General features: G+C 39.6%; 1 protein-coding gene across 18 annotated transcripts in view; it reads left to right on the forward strand.

The window, feature by feature from the left end:
• Nucleotides 1–15,388, forward strand: part of LOC105384569 (protein lap4) — a 97,603-nt gene that overhangs the window by 14,022 nt on the left and 68,193 nt on the right. For all 18 annotated transcript variants that reach the window (XM_048621742.1, XM_048621748.1, XM_048621740.1 and 15 more), the window contains exon 3: nucleotides 6,473–6,641. In XM_048621742.1, the coding sequence (XP_048477699.1) occupies nucleotides 6,473–6,641 (169 nt within the window). The remainder of the gene's footprint in view (nucleotides 1–6,472; nucleotides 6,642–15,388) is intronic.

Consider the following 15,388-nt stretch of genomic DNA (forward strand, 5'->3'; position numbering starts at 1 on the left):
TCGCAGCCACTGGACAACATGAACAGCGCCCCGATAATGCAACCTTTTTTACAACGCGCCCGGTTTACGAACCTTTAATTAATTCCTCGTTTATTTAATACTGCGCCATCGAGCTGTCCAATGTAGGACATCCAATGAATAATTAAAGAGGAAGGGAACAAGAACAGTAATAAACAGGCTCTGCAATAACGCTTTACTGTTGACGCTCTTTGAATCTGTCACCCGAGGAGACATTCGGGGCTTGATTATAGACATCTATTCAAAGTTGGAGAACATTTGATTATGGTTGATGTGTACGGAGCGACGAAAACGTATTTGTTTCGTTCGTAACGAAACAGTCAGCTGACATTCTGGAACGAGGGCCTTATCAGTTCAATTGCGAGACGCCATTAATCTGATTGAAGCGGAATCAGCGGCTGCCATCATCGATGTGTGCACTAAGAGGCCGGGGCTGCTTCCCCCGAGGCATTTCGAGATTTTCAATTTCCGGTTAGACGCTCAGACGAAGGAGCTCATAATGTGCGAAGTTATCGCATAAAGTTCTTTGCAGTTGTGCACCGCTAACCCGGCCCCGCGGGCACACTTATTACTTATAAGTTCTTCAAGTTGTGTTTGTAGAGTAAACAATACAGTCTGCTCCAGTGCGGCCTCATTCCGCAGAGACAGCAAATTGTTTCCGTACAATATTCTATCCACAAGCAATTTCCAACATCCAACAGCGTCGGTAACCTTACGGAAATTGTGTGCGCCGATGCCTCCGTATGATTGTGCCAGATGTTAATAACATTTCAGTCATGTTCAGCTGGTGGTTTGTGTGGAAATTATGTCGCTTGTTTAGCGACAACGACGACGCGGCGACGCGACGTGACTTTCAGTAATAATAAACATCACACGTTTGTCGAGCTGTTAGCTCGTTGGCTGTCGTATCATCCGCAGATTAATTCACAGAATTCGTAATTTGTTTTGCAGACTAATATATAGATTGACTTTTTAATTACATATCTAAGCTAAAATCAATAGTTGCATGCGATTTCTAATGTCTCAATTAGCCCAGTCTGCATTTGTAATCGGTCGTCGCTCTTTGGCACTGTTTTTTTTTCGGTAGCCGGATATTATTCGTGTCTAACTGTCTGTGCGTCCATCCGCTGCGGCCACCCAGGCGCGACGCCACCACGGGCCAGGCTCTAGGTCACCGATCGCCAAGATCAATCATTCAACTTGCGGGGAGCAGACCAACAAAACTATTCATTTTCCGTTCCGGTCTATTTAACGTCACAATTGGCTGCATCATCATAACAATGTCTGCGTCGGTTTGTTTCCGCGTGAGAGGGCAGAATTCACAGTTTACAGCGATCAGTCAATGTGACGTCCACACAATCCAGTGGGCACGATATAATACGATTTAATTAACAACGACTGCAGATGTAGAAGTTGCTTGCCACAAAATGTAAGGAATGCCTGAAATAAATACGGCAGTGGAGCTTCAAAAGGAATAGCGCAAAGCTATAACCCTCCGGAGCATTCTCTCCCTGAATGAATGGTCCGTTGCACCCGCCTCCTGATAAACAAACATCGGCACTTACTTTTACATTCCTGCGCCGCATGCTTGGCCCAAAATAGACATGACGACTCGGATGTACTTACATTAATTACCCACTCGTTTTAAATCGTAATCAGGTTTTAAAAAAATCCTGAGTAATGCAGCTGCTCCTTTAGGTGTTTCTGTTTTCGTTTTTCTAACGACGCGTAATAAAATATGTTTTATGTTGAAGAGTAAAACCACGTCAGCCTATAAGTATTATGCTCTCGACACATTACTTCTAAACAGGCGTGACCGGGCAAAGCTTACGCGGCTATATTTAGTTCAGCTTTTATTTCCTCTTCCACGAATGCATCCGTTTGACCTGAGTGTTCTGACATACTTAGTCGTTTGTGGCGTTAGAAATTATTAACAAACCTTGTACCATGCATGCTGGAGGCGTACAACGTATCCTGTGGCCCAGCGACGTACTAATTGATGACGTCACGCCCGGAATGTCAACCCGCGAACCGGAAAGCGGGCCGCACTACCGTTACCGGACTGGAAATTAGAAAACCGGTTTCGATGCGCGAATTAAAATACAAAGACTTAGTTTGTTTTACGGTGGTGCGTAATCTTTTAGAACGCTCTTCGGAACTAGGTTATCAGACGCCATCAGCCCGCTGTTGGTAACTGTTTATGTGCATTGTTGCAGCGAACATTGATCCACGGCTCACTTGCTCGTGCAGCTATAAACTCCAGATATGCATATCGGAGCCCGCAACCAATGTTAGCTCTGTCAGACTATTAAATGCAGTTCGTGTTTGCTCCACGGCTACAGTTTGACCTTTCCTATTAACTTGTATGTTACTGGGTTACGCTAACATGACATAACATAATACTCGATTGTGGCGGAATTTAAATTCATTTACACTATGTTTTTGTAGCCAATATGGATGTGACATTGCCGAAGAGAATAGGCGTCAGCGAAATTTATCGTCTTACGACAATAGCTAATTGAAAAACATTGATTCTGTGACGCACGGTATTTAATGGTTCTGTGTCGGATCGGTCTAATAGTCGCGCGCTGTTTCGACAACAGTTGAAATATGTATCCCCTGTTCTGTGTATGACGGGATTATAATCAAGTTTTGGAGACTGTCGTCACCGGAAAGGCGTATAAGCGTGGGTAGATACTTCAATAAGCATGTTTCAGGGAATACTTCCCCTTTTAGTATAGCTATATTTAATTTATTTAACCTATGACCTATTTAATCATGTTATCTTCCTAATTACGAGCAATTATCCACGAACATTAATAAGGTTGAAGGTTATATTTTGCTACCATTTAAAAGATTCTGAGTACATTATTTGTCTTCCATAAAGGTTTGATACCATTGTTATTTCAAAGATGAATAATTTTGAGATGTACGCCGTACGGTGCGGTGTGTTTGTGAAGCGCTGTATGCTAATTAGTGGCGACCTTCGTGGTTGGCCCTTAGGTAGGTACTTGTCGAGTTACCTACATGGTGTGCTAGGACCTCGACCGGAATATTCCCATCAATTTGGAGACTTTACAGAACCTAAATGTTGAAATTACCATACAAATGAACCATATTCATTCGGCATTCTATTATACTCAAGCCAAAATCTTAAATAAACTTTGATCGTATTATTAATTTGGTTTGCCTTATTTTCATCTCTCCTTTTACCAACCTAATTGGAGATATTTAATTATGTGAGTCCTGAAAATTACTTTATCAGTTAGGTTTCAAGGAAATGTTTGCTTAGAAAATTATACCGTATAATTTCAAGAATGTTGAATGATCAGCTATCTATATCTTCAAGTCATCATAGAGTGTCAGACTTAAGAGCCCATGATTTTTTTCAATTAAATAGCCTCTAGTATTAGCATATATATATACAATCGTTATGTTCCTTGTATATCTATTCTTGCTTCCTATAATTTTCCTATATACTTAACACTGTCATCATCACTCTTACAAAAACGTAGTTTTAATTATACACTCTGATTCTTACGTTGAGAAAATCTCATAGAACAGTAAAACAGTGCCTTTGGTTGACAAGTCGTGATGAAATGGAAGGGCATACGACCCAGAATATATTTCATGACCCTCTACTAAAGCCAAGTTTGGATTTTCAATGTCTTTTAAAATTTCGAAATGCTCCGTCTGTACTCGCCCTTTGGGCAGTGCCTTCTCAACTGGTTTCATATTGCCTGCACAACGTACCTTGCTTCGACCCCAACGTTGGAAGCTTGCATAATACGCGTGCTATTTCTGACGGGCATTGCCAATTATTAAACGTATCGACTGTTGACCGTCTTTATGTTGTCAGATAGAGCACAACACATTGGATGATCTGTACCAATTGCTGCTCTATTTCGAAAAGTTATAGGTAATTATGTCAATTAGCAAAACATTCGCTAAAGTGATGTAAAGCAGACATTCCGATTGCAAAATTAGCCATGGCCATTCATTACGCCGGTTATGTTTTGTATACATACAGACACACATACTGGTGTACTCGTAATAATAAAGAGCTAACAGTGCACATAATTCCACAATGAGTCGTCATTACCGAGTCGCTGGACTGACAACAATAACGGCTCCATAATGCCCTTTATTGCCACAATAACTGCGGTAGTCTAGTCGCACGCGACGCCATCGCGCCACGGCAATCACACCGGAATACCTCTCAGTCAAAACACTTATCTTCATTTCTCGGGGCTCCTCAAATAGCGTCGATTTATGCCCGCTTTTGATTTGACGCCCAAATGGATGTGAGATAGGGACTGACAACAATAACGGCTCCATAATGCCCTTTATTGCCACAATAACTGCGGTAGTCTAGTCGCACGCGACGCCATCGCGCCACGGCAATCACACCGGAATACCTCTCAGTCAAAACACTTATCTTCATTTCTCGGGGCTCAAATAAATAAATAAAAACGGTGATTACTGATTAGACGCTGTACCCTGAGGGGATGCGTGTAGCGTGGGCTATGGGAACGTACTTTCACGTATCGTAACACACATGTGTGTTACATTCCATGTTTTTATAACATTGTAATGTAGAGTATTGTATAGCTATGAGGCGTTTATGTGAAGAAGCGACTCCAAAGGTTATTTTATCATCATTTCTAACTTCCCTGAAGGCTTTTTATTCCAGAATTCCCACAGGGAATCCTTTAGAATTGACGGAAAAGAACGCGCGGTAAAGCTGCCTTCATTATATCTATAATGAACTGTGGTGTGGGTACTGAAAATATATATGAAATAACAAGTAGGTAATGGGATATTTGACCTATTTCTTACGATCAATTTCACTACAGTAATCTTGTACTTTACGCGCAGATTACACGAGTTTAACTTGCCCCAATTCGGTGTCTAATGGAGCTGAGGCTGAGTAATACTGTGGGGTTACTGACCCCTATAATTGCGAAGTAAAGGGTGCCTATAAAGTTTTAGAAAATATTTCCTCTTCATATCGATCGTGGCATTCGTGCCCAAATAGGTCAAACGTACTATGTACACTCAAACAGGTAGGGTAGGGTTTATTTCACCAATGGCTTGTATCAACAAAGGCTGAGCTCAACAAGTGTTACTACGGATAGAGTAAACCACACTAGCACTCGTTTCTAAATCTGAAACGTGAGCTTTTGAACACGAAGCTGCTGTGTAGGTATTCGTTACCTTTTAGAACGTAGTTACATTAAAATATAGATATAGGGTAGACATACATACATTTATTACATTTACAAACTATACATATGCCTGTTTCACAAAGTCTGAAACAGGACAGGTAAGATTTCAATAAAAACCAGAATTTCGTTCTACGGTAATTGGAATAGGTTACCTAACCAAATATTTACGTCAAAAACGATGTGAATAAAGTTTCATAATATCCACGACATTTTTAAACTACCCGGCACTTTATATAGACATCGTGAAACTGGCACATATAATTTGAAAATGGCGTTTGATAAATTACTCCGCGCAGCTACCGTGAAAAGTTAAAAGTGGTTATCTCTTAGAAATATACCATGAGGTTCAAACAAGGGCGGGATAATTTTCCTGAGAATTAAACGACCGTGTAGATTTTAAACCTCTTTCCGCTGGTTGGTTCACGGTACCTACAACTTGGGAACATTGCTACACAAAAGTTTTATCTGGCACCACCCATTGCTTCAGTTCAGACTACCGAAAAGTTTGGTGGGATTCGTAGTGTAGTTTAGTTTGTTGTTTCTCCACATAGCAAACAGCCCAAGTAAACAAAACTCCTTGTTCCACCTTGTTTTACACGTTGTTCCGTGCATTGTACTTACTCGTAAATATAAATATACTTAATTACTCCCTTGCAGAGTAGGCTTAAATGTAATATGTTGTAGTCCCATGACACCAAAATTTAATAGGACCAGACCCTCTGCACTTTTGGCCTCGCTCCAGCTGAGTCCAGACGTAACATACATAATACCCGCAATTTGTTGCATTGTTATGTCAAGGCTTTTCAGAAGCCTATTGTAGGTACTTTACAACAGTGGATTGTTGGTGGCTGATCATTATCAATATCCAATAAGGCCCTCCTGTCATCTTTCAGGCTCATCCAAGACCATACAATCTTAAAACATACACGTATTTATACACATCGAAATAAAGAACAAAGAAAATCGTATTTACAGGGTGTTGCCAAAGTGGTACACTAAGCGAAAAGGGACCCTTTCGGAGTGCCCCTCCTGCCATTCCCCTCAATAGATCTGAACAGTTTTTGTTATACGTCTTTGTAAATTCCCGAAAGAAAAGGTTCTCTATAGTAAAAAAGTCACGTGACTACCAAATTTTAGGGCGTATAGGGTTTAGGCTTAGTATACCACTTTCGCAACATGTATAGTCCTCAACGTGCAACAAAACCTAACACACCCTCTCCCCGCAGACATCCCGGACATCCCCGAGGACATCAAGAAGCTGCGCGCGCTGCAGATCGCGGACTTCAGCAGCAACCCCATCCCGCGGCTGCCGGCCGGGTTCAGCCAGCTGCGCGCGCTCACCGTGCTCGGCCTCAACGACATGTCGCTCACCAGCCTGCCCAGTGATTTCGGCAGGTCAGTAGAATGAGCGTCAGGGAACCAGAAGCGATGGGAGGCGGGCGAGTACTGTAGGAGCTGGTTCACATTGGCTTCGCGGGTGCGGTAGCGGGCGAGATAACCTAGCCATACGTTGTACGTGAAAAAATACATATACCGTCATTATTATATTATTATTTAGTATTTCGTAAGTTTAACGCGAATGAGCACTAGGTATAGGTATAGTATACCTACGTCTAGCGCACACTGGGCAGTCAGTGACAATTTACTTGTTTGAGTAATTCTTTCACCGCACCCGCTACACATAGATAGTTACACTTTTAACCTTCAAGCCGCGAAAGGGGTTGTAAATTGAGTTGTTAGAGGCAACCCACTTTTCGAGTCACATTATCCCTCCGTGTACCTGTAAAAATAGGTTATTTATTATATATTTTACTTACTAAATTAGCAATTCACCATCACCCAAATTTTGATTGGTTCGAACAGCATTTAATTTGTTTATTGAAATTTCTACAGATAAACTTTGCATTGAACAAAGCCAAAGGGAAAATACAATCAATTACAGCTAATCGACAGTTCACATTCAACAAAATAGTAGATGCGTCAAAGAAGTCTTGGAACAATGGCGGCTATTAGTCTTTCTACGCGGACAACCTTTTGTTCCAGCCTGTGCTAGTTGTAGTATATGAATGTTAATAGCCGCTTTTGTAGATAGGCTTTTATGTTGGCTAAGGTCGTATATTTAAACGGAATGAGTTACAGAGATTATGCAACTTATCTGAGCCGGGTTAAGGCGACAAGTAGAGGATGACTCATGAATTGAAAACAGTGAAAATGATGGCAGATGATGTTTTTATCTTAATGTAAATGTTCCTCACATTGCTAGGCTTCAGCAAAACTTATACATATTTACAAGGTAATAATCTACTTTCGCCTCAAACAAAATAACGATACAGAACGTGACACGTAGAAAATCTCATTTGGGGCATGAATATAAAATGTTTCTTATGAGGAGGCAATATTGCTACATTTCGTATTTTAAATTATTCAATAAACACCCTTAAGAGTGCTTGGAATACCTACAGGTACTGTGAATCTCATAAAGTATTTAGGAGCGAGCAGAATGCTCCCTTCTAGGAAATATCGCAATATTGCCTCTCGCAATATGCTAAGAAACTTTTCTAACAATGTTTTGCAATAAACGCTGTAGTACGTTCTTTAGAATAGGACTATTTTCGTTCAAGAAGTGAGTTTACGGTATTTTTTCTTAGAGGAGTTGGTTTCTTACTCACTGCTGTTTACTTTGAAGTGCTTCCTTCGCTGAGAATTATAAAATGAAAAGAAGCCATTTCTCTACATAATTTCCTTAATTGGTGCAAAACAATGTCTGTTTACTTCGTTCTGGTTTTCTGGATGGTTCTATTTTTAGAAATTAATTAGGATTCTGGTTCTGAAGTATTGTGTTGGGCTGTGAATGTGAGAATATTCGTGGAAAAGGATGAATATTTAGAGCATTCCGTAATTCCTGTTATTCTAGTTTGTTTACTACAAAACATACAGAGGGTACTATATTTCATAAAAGTTTGAGCTTTTTTATACCTAATAGCTATACCAGCGACCGCTGGTACATATCTACAGTTCAGACTAAATGCGATGAAATTTTCGAAGATTCCATATTGGTCTAATAGTAGGTATGGTATAGATAGGTTCGGTTCTTTCAATGGATCAAGTTATCGTTAGTTGAATCATTGTAGTGAGTCATCGCATTTGATGATAATTTTGCTTAAATTTCCTGATATTTTTGTAAACTGTGTTGAATTAGTTCAAACCTTGACCTCTTTTTAGTAATCATTTTATTTTCAATTACCTAACTGTTATAAAGTTTGATTACCCTAATGATCAGGAATAAAATCATCTGCTGATAAAAAAATGAGCGGTAAAGTTTACTTATTCTCAGGCTGAGAATCTCAGCGTGTCAATGACAAGCACTGGTGAACCAGGGTTTATCATTTTCTTTTGTTTTCCGTTTTGGTGAGGGGATTGGCCAGTCCAATCAGTATCACTGGAAGTTTTATTAATGTGGTCGTCAGTTTTATTACAAGTATGGTATAATATAATAAATTGACCAACATGCCTATTAGAGAAATGCTCTGACATTCGCAGCTTGATGACTAATGTTGTGTTTCCCTAGGATTACGTGTCGTGACCTTTGAAGGCATCCAATTACACAACCTCAATGACAAATATGCTTATAGTACCTAAAAGAAATATATTAGAACACCTATAAATGGACCATAATAATTTCATAAACAACGTGTCAATGTCCACTGCATAATATACGTCTATGCTGGAGTTATTAACAAAACGCCATAATTACTAGGAAGGTTGGTGATATTGACCTATCACAATTAAAAAGGGGGCAAGATGCAACCTATGGAACAAGAGGCAGTGTTGCTAACCGCTCTACCATCCGGTCATGATATTATATTTTTCAACGCAGCAAAATTTTGTATTTGTATAAAAACCTCTAGAATAAGAAAGAATCTCCATAACTAAACGCTCTACCATCAGATCATGATAGTATATTTTTCAACGCAGCAAAAATTTGTATTTGTACAAAAACCTCTAGAATAAGAAAGAATCTCCATAACTAAATTAAATTGATAAATGATTTATTTAATTTAGTTCGATTTGGAGCACAGCGCCAGACTAATTACAATGTCTAGGCTACAGTTAATAGCCTCGTTAATTCACTGCGAACCTATCAAAAGCTTTCTCACTGTGTTGGTTATTACAAAATGTAATTACTTTATTTGGTTTTAACAACTCAATTACTGATAAATATTGTTTGTGATTTCAAAGCTGAAATGATGATAATATTTTAACAAATATTCCTTTACTAAGATTTTTCAATAGATCGATAATACGATAGTTGTTATATGTTGAATCTCACACGCACACGTTGGTGTTAGCAACTTACTTATTAAAAACAATCTAATATGAGTATTTAAAGGGTTACGTGCCATACTTACTCGTAAACTCAGTTTAGGTACATTGAGTTTAAGCGTCAATTCACACGTACCACAACCACACCACGTCGCAGCGACAAAATGTGGTCAAGCTGTGGTTACGTGTGAATTGTGTGACAGCGGCTTTTTGCAGTTGCGTTGTGGCAGCGACAAAATGTCGATGTGGTTGCGTTGTCGCTGTCATTGCGATGTGGTAACCACGTCGTCGTGTGCAGTTAATACGGAAAACAGGTTGCCGCGGTGCCGCCGCCGCGTGGCGGCGTTGCCGTTGCGATGTGGTTGCGTTGTGGTTGCGATGTGGTTGCGATGTGGTCGTATTACACAGGTGGTCGATAACAACGGCAAAATGTGGCACGTGTGAATTGGATTATTCAATGTCAATACAAAATATACGCCCGACCACACCGCGTGGTTGTGGTGTGGTTGTGGCTGTGGTGTGGTTGTGGTACGTCTGAATTGACCCTAAGTTCAGCTAAGACATGGCTATTCTATAAAAATATCGTCGTTGAATTATATGATTTATAGGTGTTTAGCTATGTATAGACGAGGTATGCAGTATGCACTGAGATTAGTTAGCCGGTGGCAGATCGATTGCGGTAATAATTATGTACTCATACGGTGTCTTGGCGCGTGTGTGAACGAATCCAATCCAATCATATATTATTTACTTACCGACTTCCTTTTACTTTTCTGATTAAACTGATACATTTTACACTTATATTTTCGTTAAATTTGTACATACATAAGTGTTTAATTTTATTATGTTGTGTTGGTTTAGCTCCTCAGAAGGTGTTAATATTATATTATTCAGGATTACAGGTATCTCAGCTTTTCATAGTATTGGCATTGTTTTTATGTACAATTTAAGATTTTATTTTTACAATGATAATTATTAGTTCTTAAATAATGCATAAGACATCGGAATGCAAGCGTCTCTGAAACGGGGCAAGCTTCACGGTAGCACGGCGCCACTACAAAAAATTTACTATATGTCTGTACAGTGTACAAGGTTGAACTTTATCAGTCATTTACACAAAAAGTAACAGGACTGAAATAAAAAAACCGGCCAAGTGCGAGTCGGGCTCGCGCACAAAGGGTTCCGTAGCAGCAAAATTACTGTTAAATCAACCTATCTCAAAAACTATAAGAGATACTTTGATCAAACCAAAAATCGTTGAAAGAGTTAATTAGCATGCATCACCTCTATTTTTTTTAGAATTTTATACCCCGTAGTTATAAAAATAGAGGGGGGGGGACATACTTTTTACGACTTTGAGAGCTGATATCTCAAAAACCGTTCACTTTAAGAAAAATGTTTTTTAGAAAACTTTATATCATTTTAAAAGACCTTTCCATTGATACCCCACACGGGTATGTACATCGAAAAAAAAAATTTCATCCCTCAGTTACATGTATGGGGGGCCCCACCCCCAATTCTTTTTTTTACTATTTAGTGTCATATTTTTGTAGCGGTTCATACAACACATATTCCCATCAAATTTCATCACTGTAGTACTTATAGTTTCCGAGTAAATCGGCTGTGACAGACGGACAGACGGACAGACGGACAGACGGACATGACGAAACTATAAGGGTTCCGTTTTTGCCATTTTGGCTACGGAACCCTAAAAATACATATAACTTGTCTCATACCTTGTCTTGTGATATGTTTAGTTTACTTTGCTTTTTTACAATGTTCTTGGGCTTGCCTTCGGTTAAAGCACTGATAAAATGCCACCATGTGTGTGTATTATTATGTTATGTTACGAAGCCTTATCTGTAGCTTCACAGCCAGTGAGCAAGACGGTCGTTCGCTGCTGCGTTTGTTTTTATTTTTGTTTTAACTTTATTATTATCTCATACTCCCCGTATATACGCAGAGACAGTTTAACTTTGTAAGAGTCCTTATATCGTAAGCGGAACAGCTAAATTTAACTGCTTCTGTGTTAGTGGGTCCTCAACTGAACCAATTTAAGTAGCTAAGCGTGGTATCATTTCCTCTGAGTAAATGTAGTGACCAAGATGAGGATTATTGCACAAAATAAATAATTAAAACAAATATATTTTATTTAGTTCTCCATATTTCATTCCTGTTACTCCCATGTTGGTTAACCTGGCATAGCTTTCATGATCCCTATATTTTCTGCAGAGGCAGGAAAATCCAGAAGTTTTACCAACAGTAGGACACAATTACTATTTAAAAAATCAGTATCAGAATTATTTATTAAAGAAAGTGAAAGACACAAGGCTCGACAAATATTACAAACATCATTTGTGTTACACAAATCGCGATAGTACACGTATGTTTAAGTTTACATACTTTACTGCTAAGACGACATCACCTGAGGAATGCGGCTCCAAGGTCTGACAGCAAAGCGATTTCGTATTATCAGTAGACTCTTGCGCAAACACAACACAATACACATTTCAATTACAAAAGGTTCACCAATTATCCACGTGGCACATTATTATTAGGACGAAAACCATGATGAGTCGTCGGTCCTTGCCATTGTTTATGAAATTATGGGCGTGGCATGTTAGACATATTATAACGTGTTTATCGGTATGATATCATGGTACCAAAGATTCTGCTAAATAGGAAAAAAATAGCAGGTTTAGTCGTAGAAATAAAATGTCTGCAGGCTGGAAAACCTTAGCTAACTCAACACCGTAAATCTATATAATTAGGTAAAAAGAGACTTACAGATTTTGCAATTGAAGAAGAAGCCAAAATTCGGTTCCATATTAGATGTAATTTAAACTGCGCCCAGTAAAGCAAATTACAAAAAAAACAAGCGGATCGCGATGCTTGGCACGCGGGATGGATTGGCTTATTTAACTTTGCCCGTTTCAGTTGGAAACGCTCTCCGTATTTTAAAGAATTCTCATTTTGTAAGCTCACGGCCACCATTACGGAAAATTGAATTGGCGCGTTTCCTATTAGTCAAAACAGATACTTTATCTGGATGTTAAAATATGATTATAATATTATGTTGGAATTGGATTCTCGCTCTTTATCGAGTGACTGACACTGAAAAAGTGAAGTGGGGATTGTGAATCAAAGTAATTAGGACTCATGTACCGAAAGGATTATTATCACCCCCGTGCTCTGTACGTAATATGAAGTTGGCCACTGCTTGATATAAAGGGAGGCCGTTAAATGAGATCCCGTTGTATTAGTAGCAGAACTAATTATTGTTAATATTAATAACACAACGGTTCAGTCAGTTACTAGTTCACTGCGCTTTCAAAATAATTGAAAATACTATTGTGATATTTTATCTGTTATCAAAGCATAGCGTGCGTGCGTTATCAATGCAGGGCAATAGGTAAAGTATTGGTAAAACCGATATATTTCCATAATATAGTGATTATTATTAAAAATTATTGCTTGTTATATGGGCTGTTGCTATCACTATGATAAATTTAATGTGAAACGTAAGTAAAAGTATCGTAATCTCGAATATGTTAAGGTCACGTACCTACGTTAGAATGTCGACTCGTCCTTTTTTCCCTCTAGACAGTAGACGTGGAACCTGGTAGTAAAATACGAATTATGGCCGATCGGGACACTAAAAAAATCTGTTTCTAGAATAAAACTTGTATATTTTCACCTCACTACATTCTCTACATTCTTACACTCTGTTCAATAAAGGCTTAAGGCTTAGAAGAACAGGCCGTTGTAGGCGTTGTAGCCACAGCCGCAGCTAGGAATGACGGGGGCCGGCAGGTTGTACCCGCACCCGCAGCTCGGCACGACCGGCGCCGCTACGTTCACGATCTGAGGCAGCCCCAGGGGCAGCTTCTCGGCCAGCAGACTGCTGACAGTCAGCAGGGAGAGGGTGTCGGCTAACGACCCGGCGATGTCGGTAGGCGGCAGGGCGACCACGCTGGGGGCGGCCTGGTACACGCTGGGCACGGTCTGGATGACATTCGGCACGGTCTGGATGACGTTGGGCACGGACTGGATGACGACGGGAGAGGGGCCGGCGCACGGGGCCGGGGCGAGGATGGGCAGGCCCAGGTTGGAGCCGCAGCCGCACGACTTGATGTATTGGCCGAAGGCGCCCTGCAATATTCACATGTTTAGTTTCATTGCTTAGTATATTTTTACGTGCAGTTAAAGAACACAAAATCGTTTAAAATTGTACAGGAAAGTTGTGCTATGGGAGAATTCAGCTGTAGGTAGGCTAACTATAATGATGATGAGAATGTAATTTTTTCTAATATATTTTGAAAAGAAAGAAAAAAATTGTTTCACAAACTTACTTGGAGAAGCGCAGCCTGGGCGAAAAGGACGATGAAAGCGAAGGATTTCATTTTCAATGTTACTTTGTCTGAGACAAAATGAGAATGTTCATGTCAGGATTCCTTTACCTATTTATATGAAAATAGTTTCAAAACAATAATTGTGTGCTGTAACGAAATTTTGCAAACAGGTGCACTATCGATGGCCTATTTCATAAATAATTTCTTTCGATAAAATGATCAGGTGTATGCACTTTGTGTACAAAACAACGGTCGTCTAGACTCTAGACGCAAGCGGCCGTGTTGAAATGATAGCTATCGAAGAAGGTATGCACGCACGGTGGCGCCCTAAAGTCCTGGATATTTAACAATACACTATTCTTATAAGCAAACAGTATATTCTATCAATTTACTTCGTCATAATGAGTTTTGCTGTCGGCTAGTTGGTTCATTAAAATTAGGAACGATAGAGGGTTTAACTATGCCGAAGATTATTTCACCGGAAAAATTAAAACGCCGCCCTTGTTAGCGATGTTAAATCGATTCTGTCCACCGAAACCATTACTACACCCATATTGAATCCCACAGCCGTATTGCCATCGATATTGTTTATTGTGCCCTTATTTAGAATACATTTACACTTAATACGGTGGTATGAAACACTCTGTTATGATAATGGTCGATCCAGTATTCATCCATCTCAATAAGGCTGCTTAAACATCTGTTGCCACGAGCATTTATTCTTAATAATACATATTCAACTACCTGTTATCATCCCTTAGTGGGACCTAAACAACATTCCGAAACGGTCAATTTTCTGTCTGCCAGTTGCGTGCCGGGTAAAAATTATCCACGCCAATACTAAAACCGGTTTAGTTAATAACTAGTTCTAGATTGAACCCTGCCTCATATTATGTTGCAGCATCAGTATATTCAGCCACAACCGCCGACCACATGACCGTTTGTGCGATAACAGCTCTTAACCTCATGCGGTAAGAGCGTGTATCACCGTAGCCATGTTGTGTGGTTAACCTGTCCCAAACTATGTAATTTGAATTTCGTCAGGATTTAGATTAGAATGTAGAGATGTGATTTGCCACAGGAACTATGTTATTTATGAACTAACTTTTTAAGCAAAAGGAAGGCATGGCTTCCTTGTGTTTGTAGTTTTGTAAATTTCAGGGTTTTTTAAATTTTTTTTTTTGTATAAGTGTTTCAGTTAAAATTCTGCCTCAACTCTCGACGCTGATTAAATTTACTACATAGGTACCTAATTTCAGTTTTACACGCTCAAAATAATTACAACTATGTTACGCTCAGTTCAATGTTCCCACCAATCCTGCGTTACTGTGACGGATATTGACCTAACAGCGACAAAAAATATACGGATATTAATGTTTCGTGCAGTCGACGTCAAACCATTCCACTCATTACTTTCTGTGAGGTTGTCCGCGAGCGTGCAACCGAGACTGTCGCTTAGAGCAACTG

The sequence above is a fragment of the Plutella xylostella genome, chromosome 6, assembly GCF_932276165.1.
Source record: "Plutella xylostella chromosome 6, ilPluXylo3.1, whole genome shotgun sequence".
NCBI classification, from domain to species: Eukaryota; Metazoa; Arthropoda; class Insecta; order Lepidoptera; family Plutellidae; genus Plutella; species Plutella xylostella.